The sequence below is a fragment of the Melospiza melodia genome, chromosome 2 (assembly GCF_035770615.1).
Source record: "Melospiza melodia melodia isolate bMelMel2 chromosome 2, bMelMel2.pri, whole genome shotgun sequence".
Lineage (NCBI taxonomy): Eukaryota > Metazoa > Chordata > Aves > Passeriformes > Passerellidae > Melospiza > Melospiza melodia.
In genome coordinates this window covers 2,587,837-2,610,659 of record NC_086195.1, presented here as the reverse complement: position 1 = coordinate 2,610,659, position 22,823 = coordinate 2,587,837, and the positions used below count along the sequence as shown (strand labels likewise).

General features: G+C 37.6%; 1 protein-coding gene across 1 annotated transcript in view; it reads right to left on the bottom strand.

The window, feature by feature from the left end:
- Window positions 1–22,823, bottom strand: part of SIM2 (SIM bHLH transcription factor 2) — a 75,590-nt gene that overhangs the window by 25,196 nt on the left and 27,571 nt on the right. Inside the window, exons 4-5 of the mRNA XM_063180799.1 lie at window positions 19,134–19,242; window positions 2,853–2,938 (exon numbers count right to left, since the gene is read on the bottom strand). Coding sequence (XP_063036869.1) covers window positions 2,853–2,938; window positions 19,134–19,242 — 195 coding nt within the window. The remainder of the gene's footprint in view (window positions 1–2,852; window positions 2,939–19,133; window positions 19,243–22,823) is intronic.

The window sequence follows — 22,823 nt, the reverse complement described above, 5'->3', positions numbered from 1 at the left end:
AGATTTCGGGATCCCTGTGTACAATTGCTGTTCACAGAGGTGATAATGACAGTGTTAGACTGCAAAAATTCAGTGTCAGCTGAAGGGGAGGGGGAAATGCAACCTGGGGACTATTCCAGGCCAGCAGATTTATTTAGTGTGGTGCTGGTGCTCAGAAATCATCAGTGCCCCTGGCAACCTTCTGGCCCAAGCTGCAGGAATATCACATCCCTTTGCTGAATTTCTGTTTCTTTGGCTTTTAACCGTGTCCTGTGCACAGGAATTAATTTTCAGTGTATTTAGTGCTCTAAACTACTACCAAACATCACCTGGAAATTGGGTCCTCCTGCTCAACCTTCTTCCTTTCCATTGATTTAAATGTTCAGCAAAAGGACAATCAGAAGATCTCCCAGCAGATCTCAATTCCCCCATCACTTGGTCCATGAGCTTTTCCTGTGCTTCAGCTAATGAGGTGATTCCTTAAAAATTAAGTCCTGACTTTAAGCACAGTCAAACGGAATGAATTTAGGCCAACATCTCTCCAGACGAGAGAATCCTTTGATTTTTCGCTGTGCAAACTTTTAATAGGGAGGCAAAGGAAGTGATGCCTCTGATTAACAGTGATAATTGGGAATTAACGAACCCAGAAACCCCCCAAAGCCACGTGGAGATGTCACAACTGAAGCTCTGCTCTTTCACCTGATTTCAGATTCAGCTTAAACTGCTGCACATCTGAAAATAAAACACTGCGCATCTGAAAATAAAAACTGCCTGTTAAGACGACGATAAAAACTATTGCATATAGGAAAGTAAAAACTGCTGCAAATCTGAAAATAAAAACTGTCTGTAAGGCTGAAAATAAAAACTACCTGCAAGTCTGAACATCAAAAGTACTGCAAATCTGAAAATAAAAACTACCTGTAAAGATGACAATAAAAAGTATTGAAAATCTGAAAATAAAAACTACCTGCAAGTCTGAACATCAAAAGTACTGCAGATCTGAAAATATAAACTACCTGTAAAGATGACAATAAAAAGTATTGAAAATCTGAAAATAAAAACTACCTGAACATCTGAAATTAAAAACTGCCTGTAAAGATGAAAATAAGAACTACTACACATCTGAAATAAAAACTGCCTGTAAAGCTGAAAATTAAAACTACTGCGCATCTGAAAATAAAAAGTACTGCAAATCTGAAAATAAAAACTACCTGCACATCTGAAAAGAAAAACAAGTGCAAATCTGAAAAAAACCTGCCTGTAAAGATGAAAATAAAAACTACTGCACATCTGCAAATAAAAAGTACTGCAAATCTGAAAATAAAAACTGCCTGTAAAGATGAAAATAAAACCTACTGCAAATCTGAAAAGAAAAACTACCTGCACATCTGAAATATAAAACTACAGCACATCTGAAAAGAAAATCTGCCTGCATATCTGAAAATAAAAAGTACTACAAATCTGAAAATAAAAACTATTGCAAATCTGAAATTAAAAATTGCCTGTGAAGATGAAAGTAAAAACTACTGCACATCTGAAAATAAAATCTGCCTGCATATCTGAAAATAAAAACTGTCTGTAAGGCTAAAAATCAAGACTACCTGCAAGTCTGAAAATCAAAACCACTGCAAGTCTGAAAATAAAAACTGTCTGTAAAGATGAAAATAAAAAGTACTGCAAATCTAAAAATAAAAAACTACTGCACCTCTGAAAATAAAATCTGCCTGCATATCTGAAAATAAAAAGTACTACAAATCTGAAAATAAAAACTACCTGAACATCTGAAATTAAAAACTGCCTGTAAAGATGAAAATAAGAACTACTGCGCATCTGAAAAAAAAAACCTGCCTGTAAAGTTGAAAATTAAACTACTGCACATCTGAAAAGAAAATTTGCCTGCATATCTGAAAATAAAAACTGTCTGTAAGGCTGAAAATAAAAACTACCTGAACATCTGAAATTAAAACCTGCCTGTAAAGATGAAAATAAGAACTACTACACATCTGAAAATAAAATCTGCCTGCATATCTGAAAAGAAAATCTGCCTGCAAATCTGAAAATAAAAACTACCTGAACATCTGAAATTAAAAACTGCCTGTAAAGGTGAAAATTAAAACTACTGCAAGTCTGAACATCAAAACTACTGCAAATCTGAAAACAAAAATTGCCTGTAAAGATGAAAATAAAAAGTACTTCAAATCTGAAAAAAACCTGCCTGCACATCTGAAAATAAAAAGTACTGCAAATCTGAAAAAAAAATCTGCCTGCACATCTGAAAAGAAAAACTACCTGAACATCTGAAAAAAAAAAACCTACTAAAAATCTGAAAACAAAATCTGCCTGCACCTATGAAAATAAAAACCCCTCAAATGACAGCTGTTATTCTACGACTTCAATGTTTGCCGTGGCTTCTGATTTCGTGTCATAAATAAAGAACACCACACAAACTGTGAGATTTATAAACAGATCGGGGGTTTGGTACAATTCCACCCCGAGGCGATGGCAAGGGTTGGGTTTTTTGAGTTTTCTGAGTGCTGAGGCCAAGGAGGTGCTTTGTGCAGCTGGGTGGGATGTGGGAAATGTCCAAATTCCTGGTCTGGGTTCCTGCCTGGCCTGCCTCCTGCTCCGTGGGGAATAAAACCAAACTGTGCCCTCCTGGCAGGTCCAGGGAGTTCCCAGGCACCAAGGGGAGGCAGTGTGCCACCACGGTTAAATCTGAATTACTGAGGGCATTTTGGGGATCTCGTCTGATGCTTCTGATCACAAACTTTGCTCTCAGCTACACATAAATGAAAACAGAACCCAAACCCAAATAAATAAGCTTGTCAATTGTGGGATACTTCAGGGGTGGAGGAGTAATTTATAGACATTACCTTGTAGCCACTGCAGGTGAGGCCTGCATTCCTCTTGGCCAGGACACACTTCATCCTCAGGAAGAAGGATCTCTCGATTTCATACTCTGAAAGCACAAAGCACATTTGGCTGCTGATTTACTCCTGAAGATCCCAAACCTGCCCAGAACTTTGCCCTTCCCTTGTTGGAGTTTCAGCTTTAGGCAGAAGCAGAAATCAGAAATCAAAACCTGATGCCTCAGGTTTGAGCTTTTCTATTTTTCACATTCTGTGCTGCTTTAGTGTGTGGGTCTGGGCTTCATATTATGGGATGGTGAGCCAAGAACCCACCAAGAACAGAGCCCTGATGAAGCCTGGCAGGGATCTGCATTGTGCAGAGCTCCCTGACCATGGATGGATGGATGGATCCACATTGTCTCTGAGGAATCCTGAGGGTGGATTTAATAGCAAAAAGCCCAGAAATGCTGTTCCTACCACAAACTGCAGGTATCAGCTTTTCTATTTTTCACATTCTGTGCTGCTTTAGTGTGTGGGGCTGGGTTCACATTCAGGGATGGTGAGCTCTGTGCACAGAGCAGGGAGACAAAACAATTCCTGCTCCAGCTGGGCACCAAGGACAAATGAGCCAAATCTCAGCCCAGGAGCACAAACCCCGTGGGCTGGAGAGAGAAAAACAAGCAGGGTGGGACTGCAGGGCTAAAGCTGGAATGGGACAATGAACTGCAAGGTGCAAATGGAGCAGAGCTGATCCCAGGGACAGAGCCCGTGCCCGGCCGTGCATTTTGGGGCCATTTTGGTTCATCCTGGGTGCAGCCCTGGCTGGGCTCTGGTGCTGCCCAAGGTGCATCCATGGAGGAGATGCTGTGAATAAATCCCTGCTTTATTCTGGAGCTCTGCCCAGCCTGTGTTTTAGGGCAGGTTCTCAATGCATCAGCCGTTCTCCTTTCCCACTCCATCCCTGCCCTCAGGATTTATTTCACCGTCATGTCAGGATTCGCTGTGAAATTTGGCCAACTCAGCACAATTGGGTCTCCAAATTTCTGCTTTTACCACCACTGATGTTCAGTTTTACCTTATTTTTTTTTTTTAGAGTTGGGATTAAACGTGTGAGACTGTATTTTTTGTTTGGATTTAGATGCTTGTTGTTGTAGTATTTTATGAAAAATCCCCTTGCCAGGAGTTTTCTCCTGAGAATACTCAGAAATGAAATGTAAACAATAATTATCTGATTGCTTCAAATGTGGTTTGGAGGTTGCTTACTAACAGCAATCTTTGATTGGTTCCATGGGAATTGTTTTTACTTAATGGCCAATCCCAATCCAGCTCAGGACTCTGAGTCTGTCCCTGGCTTTTATTATTCATTCTTGTTAAACCTTCTGACGTCTCCTTTCTCTTTATTTAGCATAGTTTTAGTATAACATTCTTTTAATATAATAAATATCATAATATAATAAATCAACTTTCTAAAACCTTAGAGCCAATTCTCATCTCTCACCTCGTCCTGGGACCCACAATAATTAGTAACCACAGATGTTAATTTGTTTTTATTTATATTATACTTTTATAAATTATGAGTTTTATAGTACTTTATTAATACATTAAAAAATTGAACTGTGTTTTTTATCAGGTTTTTTAAGGATAAAATGTTTCATTAAGAAATTATATTTAAATTGTTTTTATTTTTAATTTAATAACTAATTATTTGTGGATTGTAATGTGGACGTTTTTATTTAATTACATAATATTATTTAAACTCGAGAAGAAGGACTAGCTCTTGTTTTAAAGCTTTTATTTTATATATATTAATATATAATATTTATATCATAATATATGATATGATATGATATGATATGATATGATATGATATTATATTATATTATATTATATTATATTATATTATATTATATTATATTATATTATATTATATTATATTATGTTATATTAGTATATTATTCTATTTTAAAACTTTAAGCTCTACAGTTTTTACTATATGATATTACACACTTCTATTTAAACTCTACACTTATAATTTTAGTTTTATTATTTAATTTTGGAAGCTTTCTCTACGGTTTTAGGTTAAATGTAGTGGTTTTTTGGGGGTCAGTGCCTGCCTGCACAGAAAATCTAAAATTCTCAGTGAGCAGGGTTCCAGCACTTCAGAAGGAATTCCGTGGTTTCCAAACAAACACCAGTCCTGATTGGTAAAGGGAAGGAAAAGTTCTCTTTGGAGCACTTTGGAACATTTTGGAAAAGTGTTCTGGGGAAATTAAGGGAATCTCCAAAGTAACAACAGAATGGGGAGCAAGGAAATTCAGTGGGTTTGTAATAATAATAATAATGTAGAATATATTTATTATATTTCTTCTATATGTATTTATTATATACATAATATAGATATATTTATTTATTATGTAAATAATATAGAATATTGTTATCTGTAATGGTAATTACTCTCAATTCCACTTCAGACACCATTAATAATTCTGATTTTTTACTGAAGGTTGGAGTTTGGCAGAACTATTTTAGGACAAGAAAGAAAATCCATTTTGTACAACTGTTAGAATGAAAATCAAGAAAGCAGGAGGGTCCTCAGCTTTGTCCCAACTCCCCACAGGTTTTTAACCAAAACCCACTTGGGATCTTTCTTTAATTTGATTTAAGTGCTGAGTTTTACTCCTGATTTTTGTGCCTCCATCACCCAATTCCTTCCTCCAGTGGTCTGAGCCTCACAACCAACAGGTTCTCTATTCTACTTTAATTCTGTTTTAATTTTGGGGCTTCAAGGTCTGAAGATACAACCACAGAAAAAGGATTTAGCAAGGAGGGAGAATTAATGTTTCCTGAGCATTTGAATTTCCCATTCGTGTCTCTAATTAAAATTAGGTTCCAATGGGGGAAAGCTGGCACTTGGAGGAGCTGGCACACCCAGTGTGGAGTTTTAAATACAAATTTCCACACTGGGTGGGGGGAAACCACACAGCAGAGATTTGCTGTGGCTGAAGTCTCATCCCCCGAGTCAGGAATGGCTCTGGAATGTGCAAGACTGTGAATTAGCATAAAAACCTAATTAATTAGAGTTTGTGTTAACTTTGCCAGTGTGACCCACTCAGTACCCTCAAAAATAGCAGAAATGGGCAGCAAAGCAAAAAAGAACTGAATTAAATTTGCAGTTTTAAAGCTGATTGAAAGGAAAACAAAGCCCTGGGATCCTGCTGGATGCTGCCACATCCATCAGAATAGAGCAAAATTCAAAATATCACAACTGGGTGGTTCTTGTAGGTCACTTCCAGCTATTCTATTCTATTCTATTCTATTCTATTCTATTCTATTCTATTCTATTCTATTCTATTCTATTCTATTCTATTCTATTCCATTCCATTCCATTCCATTCCATTCCATCCATTTATTTTATCTATTTTTAATCCAAATTCTTGTGGGTTTCCCATCCCTGGAAGTGTCCAAGGCCAGGTTGGACACTGGGGCTTGGAGCACCCAAGGGGTGCTGGATGAGCTTTAAGAGAAAGATTCTCCCCTCTGATGAGGATGATGTAGAAAATGGGGTGCTCAGAGGTTTAGCAAACAAAGAGGGAGACACTGAATATTCAAATAGGAGGAATCACAGTTAAGTTTGGAAAAAAAATTGAAAAAAACCCCCAACTTGCAGCATCTACACTTAATGGTGAAAATATTGATATCACTGGGGTTCTTTCAAGGAAATGTGTGAGCCCGGAGAGAATTTGTGGAGTTCCAAACTTGCACAAAGAGAATTTGAGCTGCCAAGAGGAGGTAAAAGAAAGAAACTCAATGAAGTTCTTAAGGGTCAAGAGATCTCTGGGTTAAGCACAGAGATATGAAAGTCCAGAGAGAAAATATTGAGTAATAAAATGTTATGACTGAACCACAATGTAAGAAACACTAAAGGAAAAGAAACTTCTTAATTATTAGAGAATATTTATCTAATAACAGAAGCTTGGCCACTGTATTTAATTATTCAGGAATGTTAATTATCTAAATGCATCATTGGAGGTGGTGTGAACTCCTTTCCTCTGAGGGATAAAAAAATGTTCAAAATTCTATGTATAAACTATTCTATTCCCTCTAGAGAAAAGGTGAAACCAACACGTTGCAGACATAAGCTGATGAAGGATGAGAACCAAAATCATCCTGGAGAGAGCAGAAAATCCTTCAGAGATATTCCAGGTGGAACTGAGTGATTCTTGTGAGTCACTTCCAGCTCAGCTATTCTATTCTACTCTATTCTATTCTATTCTATTCTATTCTATTCTATTCTATTCTATTCTATTCTATTCTATTCTATTCTATTCTATTCTATTCCATTCCATTCCATTCCATTCCATCCCATCCCATCCATTAATTTTATCTATTTTTAATCCAAATTCTTGTGGGTTTCCCATCCCTGGAAGTGTCCAAGGCCAGGTTGGACACTGGGGCTTGGAGCACCCAATGGGTGGCACTGGATGAGCTTTAAGGCCTCTTCCAACCCAAACCATTCCATGATTTTGTGAATCCATGAAATCAGGGCCCATCTCCATGTCCAGGGTGTCCATTTCAAACGCACCACTGTTTATCTTTTACCCAAATCCATGTTTCCCTTATCGCACTCATCAAAGTTTCTCTGTCCCAACAATTATTTCTGTTTTAATGATGATTTCCCTATTGCCTGCTCAGCCTACAGATCTCCTTGCCTAAAGAGGAGGAGCTGAGTAGATTCAGTAAAAGCTAAAAATGAGGCAGAAATTAAATGGTTTAATTTTAATGGTTTCATTCAAATCCCAGCCCAGATTTGTCCAAACACCCCCCCAGAGCTGAAACCCAGTGAGCTGGGGATAAGAACACAGAAAATCCATGGTGTGGACATGGAGAAGTTGTGTTTCTTTCCCAGAGCACTTCCACAAAGTATCTCCTCTTCATTAATCCCTTTTCTCTTATTAGCACATCCTACAATACAGTTTGACTTTAAGGCAAGAATAAAGCAGCTCTTTTCTATTCCACAGATTTGTATTTTCATATTCTCATAAACAGGATAAATGCCACGGTAAAGAAAAGGAGTCTTGATATTTTGGATAAAGAATTTGTGCATTTGTTCACTCCCATTGCACGAGCGCCAAGCAGGATTCTCCGAGCATTTCTGTGAAATTATGGTTTTGTTTATGGAAGCCAGGATTGTCCATCCCCAGAGGAGCAACTCTGAAATCCATCTTTGCTTTTCCCATACATCTTTAATCTCTTTTGACAGAAAACAGTCACAGAATCCTGTAGTTGCTCAGTGGAGTGAGGAAAGAAAGATCACCATGAACTTTTTCCCCCACAGCTTCACCTCTCATGCCTTTGTTTTTTTTTTGTTTTTTTTTTCCTGAGGTAAAAGCTGCTCTTTTATCTCCCATTTCCAGATTTTGACATTACCAAAACATGACACTGCTCTGTTGCAGAACCACTTTGTAAAGGAATATTCCTAAAACTGCCCATGTGTTGCTTTAGGAATGGGGCACCTCATCTGTCACTGCACAAAGAAATCTGGAAAGAAGCATTAAAATGGGGAGCTCTTGCCCAGCCAGTGATTTGTGTCTGCTCCACACAAATCCTAACCCAAATTCCAGCTCCGGTGGAGGAGATGGAAAATGGAAAAGATGAGAAATTTTAGAGCACCTAAAAGCAGCCACTTGATTCCACCTTCCCTCCTGTCCACCCTGTGCCTGCCTGCAGCACTTGCATCCCACAGGTCCCCATGTCCCTGCTGGAGACACAGATGACAGAAATCCCCCTCAGTGCCCATCCCCCAGACACTCTGCAGGGTTTTGTCCCTTTCAGTTGTTCTTTTTGTGGATCTGCTCTGCTCTGTGAGGCCTCACGTGCCCTGCTGTTACTGTGCTGGGATCTGCAGAGCAGCTGGGGCCCACACAGCCCAGGGCCGGCTGAGAGAGCTGGGGAGGATCCCAGCCTGGCTCTGCTGAGCACAAGGTCATGGATTTGTGACACACAGAAAGGTTTGGGTTGGAAGGGCCTTAAAAATCACCCAGTGCCACCCCTGCCATGGCAGGGACACCTCCCACGGTCCCAGGCTGCTCCAGCCCCAGTGTCCAGCCTGGCCTTGGGCACTGCCAGGGATCCAGGGGCAGCCACAGCTGCTCTGGGAATTCCATCCCAGTCCCTGCCCACCCTGCCAGAGAAAAAAATTTCCTAATTATCTGATATAAACTTGTAATTTTTCAGTGTGAAGCCATTCCCTGTGTGCTGTCCCTGCATCCCCTGGCAATTGTCTCTCTCCAGCTTTCCTGGGGCTCCTCCAGGCCCTGCAAGGCCACCCTGAGCTCAGCCCAAAGCTTCTCCTGTGCAGGTGAACAATGCCAGCTGTGCCAGCCTTTCCTGCCAGCACAGGAATATCCTGAAACTCACCCAGTGCCACCCCTGCCATGGCAGGGACACCTCCCACTGTCCCCAGTGTCCAGCCTGGCCTTGGGCACTGCCAGGGATCCAGGGGCAGAATCCCATCCCGGTCCCTCCCCACCCTCCAGGGAACAATTCCTCATTCCCAAGATCCCACCTAACCCTGCCCTTTGTCAGTTTGGAACCATTTCCTCTTGCCCTCATGAGAAGTTCCTCCAAGCTCTCCTGGACCCCCTCAAGCTCTGGAAAGGGCTCTGAGGTCTCCTGCAGCCTCCTCCTCTCCAGGCTGAACAGGACACGGGACACCACAACTTCCATCCCTTAATTCTGAACAAGGGTGACACCAAATTCCAAACCAAAAAAGAGCTGCAGGGCTCATACAGAAGAGATGTCTGCAAAAAAAAAAAAATCAGTTTCGGGATAATCCTAGAAGGTAAAAATCCAGGATTGGCAAAAGGGACTTGCAAACATTTTGATTTTCCCTGGTAATGATTTGTTGGGGTAGAAAAGCAAAACCAGTTCTGTTGTCAGCCCGTCCTGGAGTTCCAAACTTGCACAAAGTGTCCAAATTTCCCTCCCCATTTGAGCAGTTTGTTCTGTTTCCTGTCTGTTTCAGAATGCTGGCACTGCTGCAGAGGGGAAATTCTCCATTATCATTCCTATCATATCCAAACTCAGCCATTCACTGACATTTGCCTAAATTCTCCTTTCCTCCTCCAAGTGAAGCTTCCAAAGTTTTTTTGGGAAAGGAACTCAGCAGGAAAGGAAAAGAACAGATTTTTACACTCTGCTTTGATGGATTTTACTGTTAATTACCAATGAAAAGAGATGTTTTAATGAGTTGTCAGCAATTTGCACTCTTTTTCCACTTTTGTGCATCAAAATTTATAATTATAATTTGTAAATTAGAGTTTATAAAATTATAATTTCTATGTTTCTCAGATTTAAAGTAACTGTTACAAAGAGTGGCAACAGGATCATATTAATCCATCACCTCTCAGTAATGGTTCTCCTGTAAAATATATTTAAATTAATGAAAATTAAAATAAATTTCCATGTTGCTATTTTGCCCATGTACTACTAGAAAAAAATTCTTCATAAGTTCATGCAAAAAACACCTTACCAGATGCAAAATTTTTCTACTCCCTTCTTTAAATATGAATTTCCTGCATGTAGGGAATGTGAAGGAAAATCCTGCACAGGGATTTGCTGCTTGGCTGAGGGAAACAGAGCCTTTAAAGCATCAAGTGGAGTGGAGAAAGGCTGACATAATGTATTCCACATTCCTCTGCAGCTTCCATCAGGCTGTAACTCATCATTCCTGAATTATCCAGTTAGCAGAAAATGAGGGAACTGCAGGAACTTCCACATTTTATTCCCTGCTCTGGGGAATGTTCCTAAACTGCTGTTAGCACACCACGCCTTGCCATGTGAGTCAGCAAAATTTGGGGAGCTAAAGATGTGTTTTAAAGCTTTCAAATCCCAGGAAAAGCATCTGAAAGCAATCAGAGACACAGAATGTCTGCCTGCAAACACACATGGAAAGGCAGCATTGATTAATTCCTTCTCCTGGTTAACCTGCAGTGCAAATATTTTTTATTTTCTTGTTTTCTTGCTTGCAGCAGTTACCAGGACAGGAGATGGATGGGTTGGGAAGTGTTGCTGTCCTGCTGCAAGCCTTAAACTCAGTGTTGTGAACTGGGAAACAAAGATTTCTGCATAAGTAGGGAGACCGAGCAGCACCCCAGGTGTTTTGGTTGTGGCGTTTGAGGCCTTAAGGTCCTGGTTGCTCAAGTTCATCCCAGCCTGTGTTGGCTCTCTGTGGTTTTCCCTTCAAAGACCCTGCTGGGTGTGATCAGAAATCCTGGAGCAGCCCTCAGGACCCAGTCCCTAAAATCCAGCCCCAATTTCAGCCTCCTCCAAAGCGCTCATCACCCCTGGAGAGGGCACTTGGTGCCATCTCATCGATGCCTCAGGTTTGAGCTTTTCTATTTCTCACATTCTGTGCTGCTTCAGTGTGTGGCTCTGGGTTCACATTCAGGGATGGTGAGCTCTGTGCACAGAGCAGGGAGACAAAACAATTCCTGCTCCAGCTGGGCACCAAGGACAAATGAGCCAAATCTCAGCCCAGGAGCACAAACCCCGTGGGCTGGAGAGAGAAAAACAAGCAGGGTGGGACTGCAGGGCTAAAACTGGAATGGGACAATGAACTGCAAGGTGCAAATGGAGCAGAACTGATCCCAGGGACAGAGCCCGTGCCCGGCCGTGCATTTTGGGGCCATTTTGGTTCATCTTGGGTGCAGCCCTGGCTGGGCTCTGGTGCTGCCCAAGGTGCATCCATGGAGGAGATGCTGTGAATAAATCCCTGCTTTATTCTGGAGCTCTGCCCAGCCTCTGCTCTGGGGCAGCCTGCACAAGGCATCAACAAAACAGAGGGAAAATTTACAGCCTCTTATTCCAGAAGAATATTGGGAGAGTCATTTAATAAACGCTTCTGGGTGATGCAGCCTGGTGGTGAACAAACACAGTTCCAGTTCAGACATTGAGATTTCCAGTTCAGATATTTGTGTCTGCAACATTCCCAAGGCAGTTTAGGGTTTCAAGCCCATTCCTTTGGGAAGGGTTGTCCATCTATGAGACTCAACCACGCCAAGGCATCCCCCAAATGTGTGCTCACCCATCAGGGTGCCCATTCACGCTGTGCTCAGCAATGGTGAGGCCACGGTCAAGTCCTGTGCCCCATTTTGGGCTCTTCACTTCAAACAGGACATTGAGGGGCTGGAGTGTGTCCAGGGAAGGGGCTGGAACATGAATCTGATGAGGAGAGGCTGAGGGAGCTGGGAAAGGGGCTGGGCTCTGGTACTGCCCAAGTTGCACCCACGGAGGCCTTTTCATAAATCTCTGCTTTATTCTTTAGCTCTGTCCAACCTCTGCTCTAGGGCAGGTTCTGAAGGCATCAGTGTCACAAACCCCTGCCAGCGTTGTCCCCTCACCATGCCAGAGCCAAAACTCTTTGCTGTTGAGCTCTGGCACCTTGGGCTGGCCTGGAAGTTTGGATTTAAGCTCTGTGTGAGGAGAGGAAAGGCTCAAACTCCTCAAGGCCCGCAGGAAGTTCTGGAGCTGCTGTTGATCGACCTCACCCCAAGTGCTGGGGATGTTCTGGGTGCCACCAGAGAAGGAAGATCTAAAAACTCTCAGAGAGTGCCCAGAGGAGGGACATGAGGATGGTGAAGGGTCTGGAGGGGCCTCACAAGGAGGGGACGCTTGGAATGTCCAGCTGGAGCTGAGGAAGCTGAGGGGAAACTCCTCAGGGGCTGCAGCTCCTCCTGAGGGGCTGTGTCGCCGACCGACACGAAAGGACACAGGCACACGCTGCTTTCAGGTGAAAGGAAAAAAAGGGAAGTTTTATTTTCTGACTCCACTATTTATAGTTCTACAAGGGCGACAGTGGATTGGAAGGTGACAGTGACACCTCTGCAATGCCACAGGTCAAACCAACCGTCCATCAGCTCTCTCCTCCTCCATAAAGGAATGACAAAACAATGAGTTGTTTACAGAAAGCGTATGGGAAAGTTCACTACAAGAATATCAACATCAAAAGGCTTAGAAAACCCTAGAAAGCCAGGGCGACAGGGCTGCTCTGATCTGTGACCTGACAGGACCCAGGGAGCGGCTGGGGCTGGGCCAGGGCAGGTTTGGGGTTTGGATTTCAGGATAAATTCTTCCCCCAGAGGGTGCTGGCACTGCCCAGGTACAGACAGGCTCAGCAGCTGCTCTGCAGAGCAAACAACTGAGTTAGCAGGAAAAAGAAATTTATAAAATAGGAGTTTATCCACGGCAAAGAAAAAAAAAAAAAAACCCCAAGGCCATTAACACAGGAACTGATAAAATAAATATATAAGGGATGTTTGCAGTGCCTTACTGAACAACATCTATACCTTAATAATTTGCTTTAAACTCTTACCAATTAATTATTAACATTAATTGCTTTATACCAGTAAAATACAATAGGCTATTACTTTGTCCTAGAAATATAATGACCAATGACCAATAAATATAAATATATTATATTATATTATATTATATTATATTATATTATATTATATTATATTATATTATATTATATTATATTATATTATATTATATTATATTATATTATATTATATTATATTATATTATATTATATTATATTATATTATATTATATTATATTATATTATATATAACTAATAACTTAATATCATTATTTGCTAAGGGTATAAAACTTGAAAACACCTTGTAATAAAGCAATGTTGAGTTGTTTTCGTCTTTTTCTAAGGTCAGGGTTGGGATTAAATGTGTGAGATGGCATTTTTTGTTTGCATTTAGATGTTTATTACTTTTTATCTATATTACAGGTTTTTCATTATTTTTATCTATATTTACAAGGCTTCACACTAACAACCTAAAAATGGAGACGTATTTTTTTTCTATGAGGTTTTTTTAAGGATAAATTGTTTAATTAAGAAATGAAACTTAAATTATTTTTATTTTTGACTTAATAATCAACTACTTGTGGTCAGCAATGGAAAGTTTTCTATCCACTTACACAAAACCACCCAAACCCATGGAGAAAGTAAAGGAGGAGGAGAATGAGAGGAAGGAGAAGAAGAAGTGAAAAGCATTAAATATAATAATTTAAGAATTTTTATGCTTTATAAACAATATGGGGTTTTTATTTTTAATACCAGGGTGATTTATCTGAAGAAAACCAATGTGACAGTGAGGAGTGTGTAAAGAAACCCACACACTCTCTGATTTTATGCAAAGCAATAATTTGCATTTCCCTGAGAGATAAACAGAGATGGCACCCAAATTTACAAAAACTCTAAAACCAGAGGTCAAAAATAATCTGTGCTCTGGGTTCTTTCACCCAAATAACAGAATATCACAAAGCACAGATTTTGTTGATATTTGTGATTTTATTCCTCTCTAAACATATCTTATCCAGCTGGACTAAAAGTGGATATAAATATCTGAGCTTTAGCTGAAGAAAACATCTTGAGCAAGGCAATTTCCATGAGCCAAGCTGGAAATTTGGGATATAAAATTCTGTGCCTGCACTGCAATATTGATTTTATGCCTAAGCAATGCCTCAGATTGCAGAAATCTATAAGGTAATAAAGTTATAAAGGGAAATTTTTGATTCCACCCAGTGACTTGATGATTCAGGTGTGTTTTAAAAGATTAAAAGAGAGAAAATCAAACTGAAATGACAAAAAATGCCATTAAAATAGTCTGGTTTCCTCCTTAAATTCCTTTTTAAATCAAGCCATTTTCACTTCACTGCTCTTTAAGTTCTTTGTAGAACTTTATGTATTACTTAAATATTGAAAATATCTGCTCTGACACAGACAGAAATTGCTTCATTCCTGTCATTTATTCAATACTTTTTAAATCTTCACTGGATTAAATAAAAAACTCGATTTGGTTATTGCAGGCCAGGTAGTTTCAGGTTCTACCTCATGATTTTAATGGATAAAACACTGCAGGAAAGGGAATTACTGGCACAGGGAAGGCAACAATAAATAAATATTTGTTCATTTTGTTCAATCAAGATTTAGCTGTAGATTCTGGATATTTTAATACGCCCACTGCAGATCTGAGAGAAAATAAAATAATCCCTAAAAAGAACAGAATTCCTTTCTTTATCTCCTCCAAGTTTGGGAATCCAAAAGAGATGCTGTTGTTTTGAGGTTTTCATCAAATAATTTCCACAAAATTTGATACAAAATGCACATAAATGGACCAAAATTGAAAATAATTTTTCTTTATCCTATCCTGAATTTCCTTATCAATGCAGGATGAGGTAAAGAAAGCTGCAGAAAATGAGGAATTGATCTAAGAAGAACAGGAGGAATTGTGCTATTATTAGCTTTGGACATAGAAATTAATCCCAGTTGTTTGCTCCTGGCTTTAAATCTGTAAAAATCTCCAAAAATGAATTGGGAAATATTTAAATTTTAAGCCAAACAGGAGGTATAACCAAGCCAGTAGGTATAAAATATCTCACTACTAATTCTGGGTATCAGCAAACCTGCATGAAAACTCCTGGGTTTCACAGAATTATTGAGGCTGGAAGAGACTTTAAAGATTATCCAGTCCCACCATGAAAATCACCTTAAATCATTTCCATCAGCGGTGTCTCCTCAGTAAATTGGAAAAAAGGAGAAAAAATTGAAAAAATATAAATATGATTTTTAAATATATCAATATTTTTTTTTAAATTCTGACAGAGGAATGAACAAAGTATGAAATAATCATATAGAGGAGATTGAGAAAAATAAGAATTTGCTTTCCAAAACAACAAGGGAAGTTTTTTTTCCCATAAAAACCTGTTTGGGGAGGAAGAAATGGAAGAGGGCTGAGATAATTCTTGTATTTCCAGCATTTGGAGCAGCCCAGGTGTGTCCCAGGCACATCAACATTCCCTGAATTGAGGATTTACGGTTCTGCCCTGATGGAATCACAGAGACCAGAACCAAAACTGAAAAAAACCCCAAAAATCCTGAACAAAGTTGTGTCAAGAACCCCAAATTCGTCATGTTTTTTAGGAGCTGTGCTTGGAAAAGGCTGACAAAAAGTGGCAGCTGAAATCCATAAATGCAGAGAAATCAATGCTGAAATACAAGTGGGAGCTCCTCTGGCTGGGTCTGATCTGGGGAAGTTCAAAGGATTGCCCCAAGGAAGCACAAACTAAAAAAATGAGAATAATTTTGTTTCTGGGACAGAAATTGCAACACTGAGGTGACAACTTCACCCACCAAGGGTGGGGTCAATATTTCTGTGGGTGACAGCAGAAGAGGACAAGATTTTCCACAAAAAGTCACTTTTTAAATGAGGTTTTTCCTTTGCCAAACCCATTTCTGCTCTGCCCACAGTGGAGAATATTAAGTCTGGTTTTGTTGTCCAAGCTTTGTATGTAACAGTTGTTTTAAAATATTCAAAATATCCTTTTATTTCCCAATTAGCTGAGGTTTTGTTAATTGTTTTCCCACTCAGACCTTGCAGCTGAGCACAGCCAGGACACCACAACATTTCTGCAGCCTCAGCAATGATGACAAAATAAAAGAGATGAAACAACCACTGGGCTAAAATAAAAACCTGTTTACAGCTCCATGGCATAAAAGGCATGATTTAATTTCATAAAAGGCGTTATTTAATTTAAGGTACTTTATTCCCTGTAAGAACATTAAATCCTGGATCACAGTTTTGAGTTTCTGCTTCTCCCCCATTTGAGCTTCAAACAGGATAAATAAAAATAAAAATAAAAATAAAAATAAAAATAAAAAAACAAAAATTAAAATTAAAATTAAAACTCCATGGCATAAAAGGCATTATTTAATTTCATAAAAGGCGTTATTTAATTTAAGATACTTTATTCCCTGTAAGAACATTAAATCCTGGATCAAAGTACTGAGTTTCTGCTGCTCTCCCATTTGAGCTTCAAACAGGATAAATAAAAATAAAAATAATACAAATACAAATAAAAATTTAAAACTAAAAATTAAAATTAAAATTAAAATTAAAATTAAAATTAAAATTAAAATTAAAATTAAAATTAAAATTAAAATTAATAAAATGCTCCATGGCATAAAAGGCATTGTTTAATTTAATGTACCTTATTCCCTATAAGAACATTAAATCCTGGATCCCAGTTTTGAGTTCCTACTGCTCCCCTATTTGAGCTTTGAACAGGATAAATAAAAATAAAAATGAAATTAAAATAAATAAAATCAAAATAAAAATCTCCATGGCATAAAAGGCATTATTTAATTTAAGGTACTTTATTCCCTGCAAGAACATAAAATCCTAGATCAGAGTTTTGCGTTCCTGCTGCTCTCCCACTTGAGCTTCGAACAGGATAAATAAAAATAAAAATAAAAATAAAAATAAAAATAAAAATAAAAATAAAAATAAAAATAAAAATAAAAATAAAAATAAAAATAAAAATAAAAATAAAAATAAAAATTAAAGCTCCATGGCATAAAAGGCATTATTTAATTTAAGGTAACATATTGCCTGTAAGAACATTAAATCCTGGATCACAGTACTGAGTTTCTGCTTCTCCCCCATTTGAGCTTCAAACAGGAGAAATAAAAATAAAAATAAAAATAAAAATAAAAATAAAATTAAAAATAAAAATAAAAATTAAAATTAAAATTAAAATTAAAATTAAAATTAAAATTAAAATTAAAATTAAAGCTCCATGGCATAAAAGGCATTATTTAATTTAAGGTACCTTATTCCCTATAAGAACATTAAATCCTGGATCACAGGGGAGTTTCTGTTGCTCCCCTATTTGAGCTTTGAACAGGATAAATAAAAATAAAAAATAATATGAATAAAAATAAAAATTATAAATAAAATTAAAATTAAAAATAAAAATAAAAATACATAAAAATTTCCATGGCACAAAAGACATTGTTTAACCTAATGTACCTTATTCCCTAAAAGAACATTAAATCCTGGATCATGGTTTTGAGTTTCTGCTGCTCCCCCATTTGAGCTTCGAAGAGGATAAATAAAAATGAAAATGAAATAAAAATAAAATAATAACAATAAATAAAAATAAACGTAAACAAATCCAAAATCCAAACATAAAATAAAAATAAACTATAACTATAACTATAACTATAACTATAACTATAACTAAACTATAACTATAACTATAACTATAACTATAACTATAACCATAACCATAACCATAACTATAACTATAACTGTAACTATAACTATAACTATAACTATAACTATAAACTATAACCATAACTAACTATAACTATAACTATAACTATAACTATAACTATAAACTATAACCATAACTAACTATAACTATAACTATAACTAAAACTGTAACTATAACTATAACCATAACCATAACTAACTATAACTATAACTATAACTATAACTATAACTATAACTATAACTATAACTATAACTATAACTATAACTATAACTATAACTATAACTATAACTATAACTATAACCATAACTAACTATAACTATAACTATAACTATAACTATAACTATAACTATAACTATAACTATTACCATAACCATAACCATAACTAACTATAACTATAACTATAACTATAACTATAACTATAACTATAACTATAACTATAACTATAACTATAACTATAACTATAACTAACTATAACTATAACTATAACTATAACTATAACTATAACTATAACTATAACTATAACTATAACCATAACCATAACCATAACTAACTATAACTATAACTATAACTATAACTATAACTATAACTATAACCATAACTAACTATAACTATAACTATAACTATAACTATAACTATAACTATAACTATAACTATAACTATAACTATAACTATAACTATAACTAACTATAACTATAACCATAACCATAACTAACTATAACTATAAATATGACTATAACTATAACTGTAACTATAACTATAACTATAACCATATAACTATAACTAACTATAACTATAACTATAACTATAACTATAACTATAACTATAACTGTATCTATAATAAAAATAAAAATAAAAATAAAAATAAAAATAAAAATAAAAATAAAAATAAAAATAAAAATAAAAATAAAAATAAAAATTAAAATTAAAATTAAAAAATAAAAAATAAATAAAATTTTTAAAAATAAAATAAAAATAAAAAATTTTTAAATAAAAATAAAAATAAACCCATCAATAAATGTAATTGTAAATGTAAATGTAAATGTAAACACGAATGTAAATGTAACTGAAGTTATGGATTCATGGAATGCTTTGGGTTGCTGTTTGTCCCATTTCAGCCCGGAATTGTTTTTAAATTAATTTCCCTGTGTTTGAAAGGAGATGCCAGCATACCTTGCAGGAGGTGGGGGTGCAGAGGCTGGTGGGCCGTGAGGACGGCGGTCATCTCGTCGTGGTCCGAGGGGTGGATGTACTCGTAGATGCTGTTCCCAGTGAGCTCCACCTGGGGAAACCATGGAATCAAAGCGGCCGGGTCAGTGCTGCCCTCAAACACTGCGGTGCTAACACGTGAGCTGGGTGTATCAAAGCATCTCCCACATCACAGCCATTAATCCCAATTAATTCTTTCCTCAGCAGTGATGGATGCCAGAGGGGCTTTGGTGGGAATTTCTGGTGTTGCATCAGGGACAGAGGAGCTCCTGTTGGGGCTGGGAATGAAGCGATAAATTAGAGCAGCTGTAGAAAAGTTAAATTGCCGCAAACGGGAGGAAAAGTCAGAGCTGTAGAAATGCCTCTCAGCAAGGCAAATATGAAAATAAAAATGATGTTCCTGCAGGTTCCCAGAAACTCTCACCTGCTCTCACACAACCCCTTTGTGATTTCCCACCACCAGCAGGGCCAAAATGACTTTTACTGAAGGTATTTGAGGAACAGGAGACTGGAAATGGTTTTTCTGGATTTATATCCTTGTTTTCCCTCCTCTTGAGTTGTATTTTCTCTTATAGCTACTAATTCTAATATCACTGTTATAAACACATGGTGAGTCCTAATTTCTTTTTTATTCCAGGGTCAGGACTAAATGTGTGAGAGGGTATTTCTTGTTGGGGCTCAGATGTTTATCAGTTCTTATCTCTGTCACAGTCTCACACACCCTGAGCTCTGCAGCACTTCACTCCAACAAACTAAAAATGGAGCCCTGTCTCTCTCTACAAGGCCTTGGAAGGATAAACTGTCCAATTTAAAAATGACACCTCAATTATTGTCACTTTTCACCCAATACCCAACCACCCGTGCCCACAATGGGGACTTTTTATCCAATGACACAAAACCACCCAAACCCATGGAGAAGGAGGAGGAGAAGGAGATGAAGGAGATGAAGGAGAAGGAGATGAAGGAGAAGGAGAAGGAGAAGGAGAAGGAGAAGGAGAAGAAGAAGGAGAAGGAGAAGGAGAAGGAGAAGGAGAAGGAGAAGGAGAAGGAGAAGGAGAAGGAGAAGGAGAAGGAGAAGGAGAAGGAGAAGGAGAAGGAGAAGGAGAAGGAGGAGGAGGAGGAGGAGGAGGAGGAGGAGGAGGAAAAGAAGAATGCGAAGAAGAACAAGAAGGTGAAGAAGGAGAAAAAGAAGGTGAAGAAGAAGGAGGAGAAGGAGGAGAAAAAGGAGGAGAAGAATGTGAAGTACAAGGAGCAGAAGAAGAAGGTGGAGAAGAAGAAGCAGCCTCCACCCTAAAACCTCCATCTTGCTTTCTATCTATTCCTGTATTCTAAACCCTTCAACTCTGAGTTTCCCACCCTGTGATATCACACACTTCTGTTCAAACTCCACACCTTTAATCTCAGTTTTATTATTGAATTTTGGAAGCTTCTCCAGGCCCTCAGGTCAATGCAGTGTTCTCTGGGGGTCAGTGCCTGGCAGCACAGAAAGTCTGGAATTCTCAGCAACCAGGGTTCCAACAAACACAAACACACATCCCAAGAACTCCACTTTTTTTTTTTTTTTTTTCAATTAAAAATGCTACAAAAAAATTACTACAAAAATGAAGGTACAGCAATGGCCTCTGCGAGAGCCCAAAAATCAGATTGTGGATTTTCACTGCTCTGAACAAACACTCGCAGTGAAGATCTGCCTTAAATATTTGTGTATCCCCTGTCCTGCCCTGAGCTTTGCCTGCACAGGATGTGCTCCATCCTTTCCCACTGCTAACAGGGGCACAGAAAACCAAAAAGAGCCTCGTGCCCCCGTGTCCCCTCTGCCAGCTCTGCCTGCCACCCCCAAACCCCTGAGAAAAGTACCCAGAAAGCTGCAGGAATGGAATGAAGGGGGAAACAGAACAGAATTCCTACATTTATCTCCTCCAAGTCTGGGGATCTAAAGGAGATGTTGTTGCTTTGAGGTTTTTGGCAATTAATTTCCTCAAAATTTGTTACAAAACACACATAAACTGACCAAAACTGAAAATCATTTTCCTTATTCTTGTCCTGAATTTCCTTATCAATGTTGGATGAGCAAAGAAAGCTGCAGAAAAATGAGGAATTGATCTGGAAACAGCACTGAATTCCTTTATCTCCTCCAAGTCTGGGAATCTAAAGGAGATGTTATTGCTTGGAGGTTTTTATCAATTAATTTCCACAAAATTTTAATCAAAACACACATAAATGGACCAAAAGTGAAAATAATTTTCCTTATTCCTATCCTGAATTTCCTTACTATGTTCATTGACGCAAAGAAAGCTTCAGAAAATGAGGAATTTATCTGGAAACAGAGCTGAATTCCTTTATTAATCTTCTCTAAATCTGGGAATCCAAAGAGGATGATATTTATATGAAGTTTTTATCAGTTAATTTCCACAAAATTTGATACAAAACACACAGAAATTGACCAAAATTGAAAATAATTTTCCCTTTATCTTATCCTGAATTTCCTTATCAGTGTAGAATGAGGCAAAGAAAGCTGCAGAAAGGGAGGAATTTATCTAGAAACAGAGTTGAATGCCTTCATTTATCTTCTCTAATTCAGGAAATCCAAAGGAGAAGTTGTTGCTTTGAGATTTTTAGCAATTAATTTCCACAAAATTTGATACAAAATGCACATAAATGGAACAAAACTGAAAATAATTTTCTTTATTCCGACCCTAAATTTCCTTGTCTATGTAGGATGAGCAAAGAAAGCTGCAGAAAATTAGGAATTGATCTGGAAACAGAGCTGAATTCCTTTATTTATCTTCTCTAATTTTGGGAATCCAAAGGAGATGCTGTTGCTTTGAGTTTTATAGCAATTAATTCCTCTGCCACACAAAATTGGATACAAATCACACATAAATGGACCAAAACTGAAAACAATTTTCCCTATTCCTATCCTGAATTTCCTTATCAATGTAGGATGAGGCAAAGAAAGCTTCAGAAAATTAGGAATTTATCTAGAAACAGAGCTGAATTCCTTTATCTCCTCCAAGTCTGGGAATTCAAAGGGGATGTTGTTGCTTGGAGGTTTTTATTGATTAATTTCCACAAAATTTGATATAAAATGCATATAAATGGACCAAAATTGAAAATCATTTTTCTTTATCCTATCCTGAATTTCCTTATCAATGCAGGATGAGGCAAAGAAAGCTGCAGAAAATTAGGAATTGATCTGGAAACAGAACTGAATTCCTTTATTTGTCTTCTCTAATTCTGGGAATTTAAAGAAGATGCTGTTGCTTTGAGGTCTTAATTGATTAATTTCTACAAAATCTGATACAAAACACATATAAACAGACCAAAACTGAAAATAATTTTCCTTTATCCTATCCTGAATTTCCTTCTCAATGCAGGATGAGCAAAGAAAGCTGCAGAGAATGAGGAATTGATCTGGAAACAGAACTGAATTCCTTCATTTGTCTTCTCTAATTCTGGGAATTTAAAGAAGATGCTGTTGCTTTGAGGTCTTAATTGATTAATTTCTACAAAATTTGATACAAAACACACATAAGCAGACCTAAACTGAAAATATTTTTCCTTATTCCTATTCTTATCTCCTTATCAATGTAGGAGGAGCAAAGAAACCTGCAGAGAATGAGGAATTGACCTGGGAAGAACAGGAAGAATTGA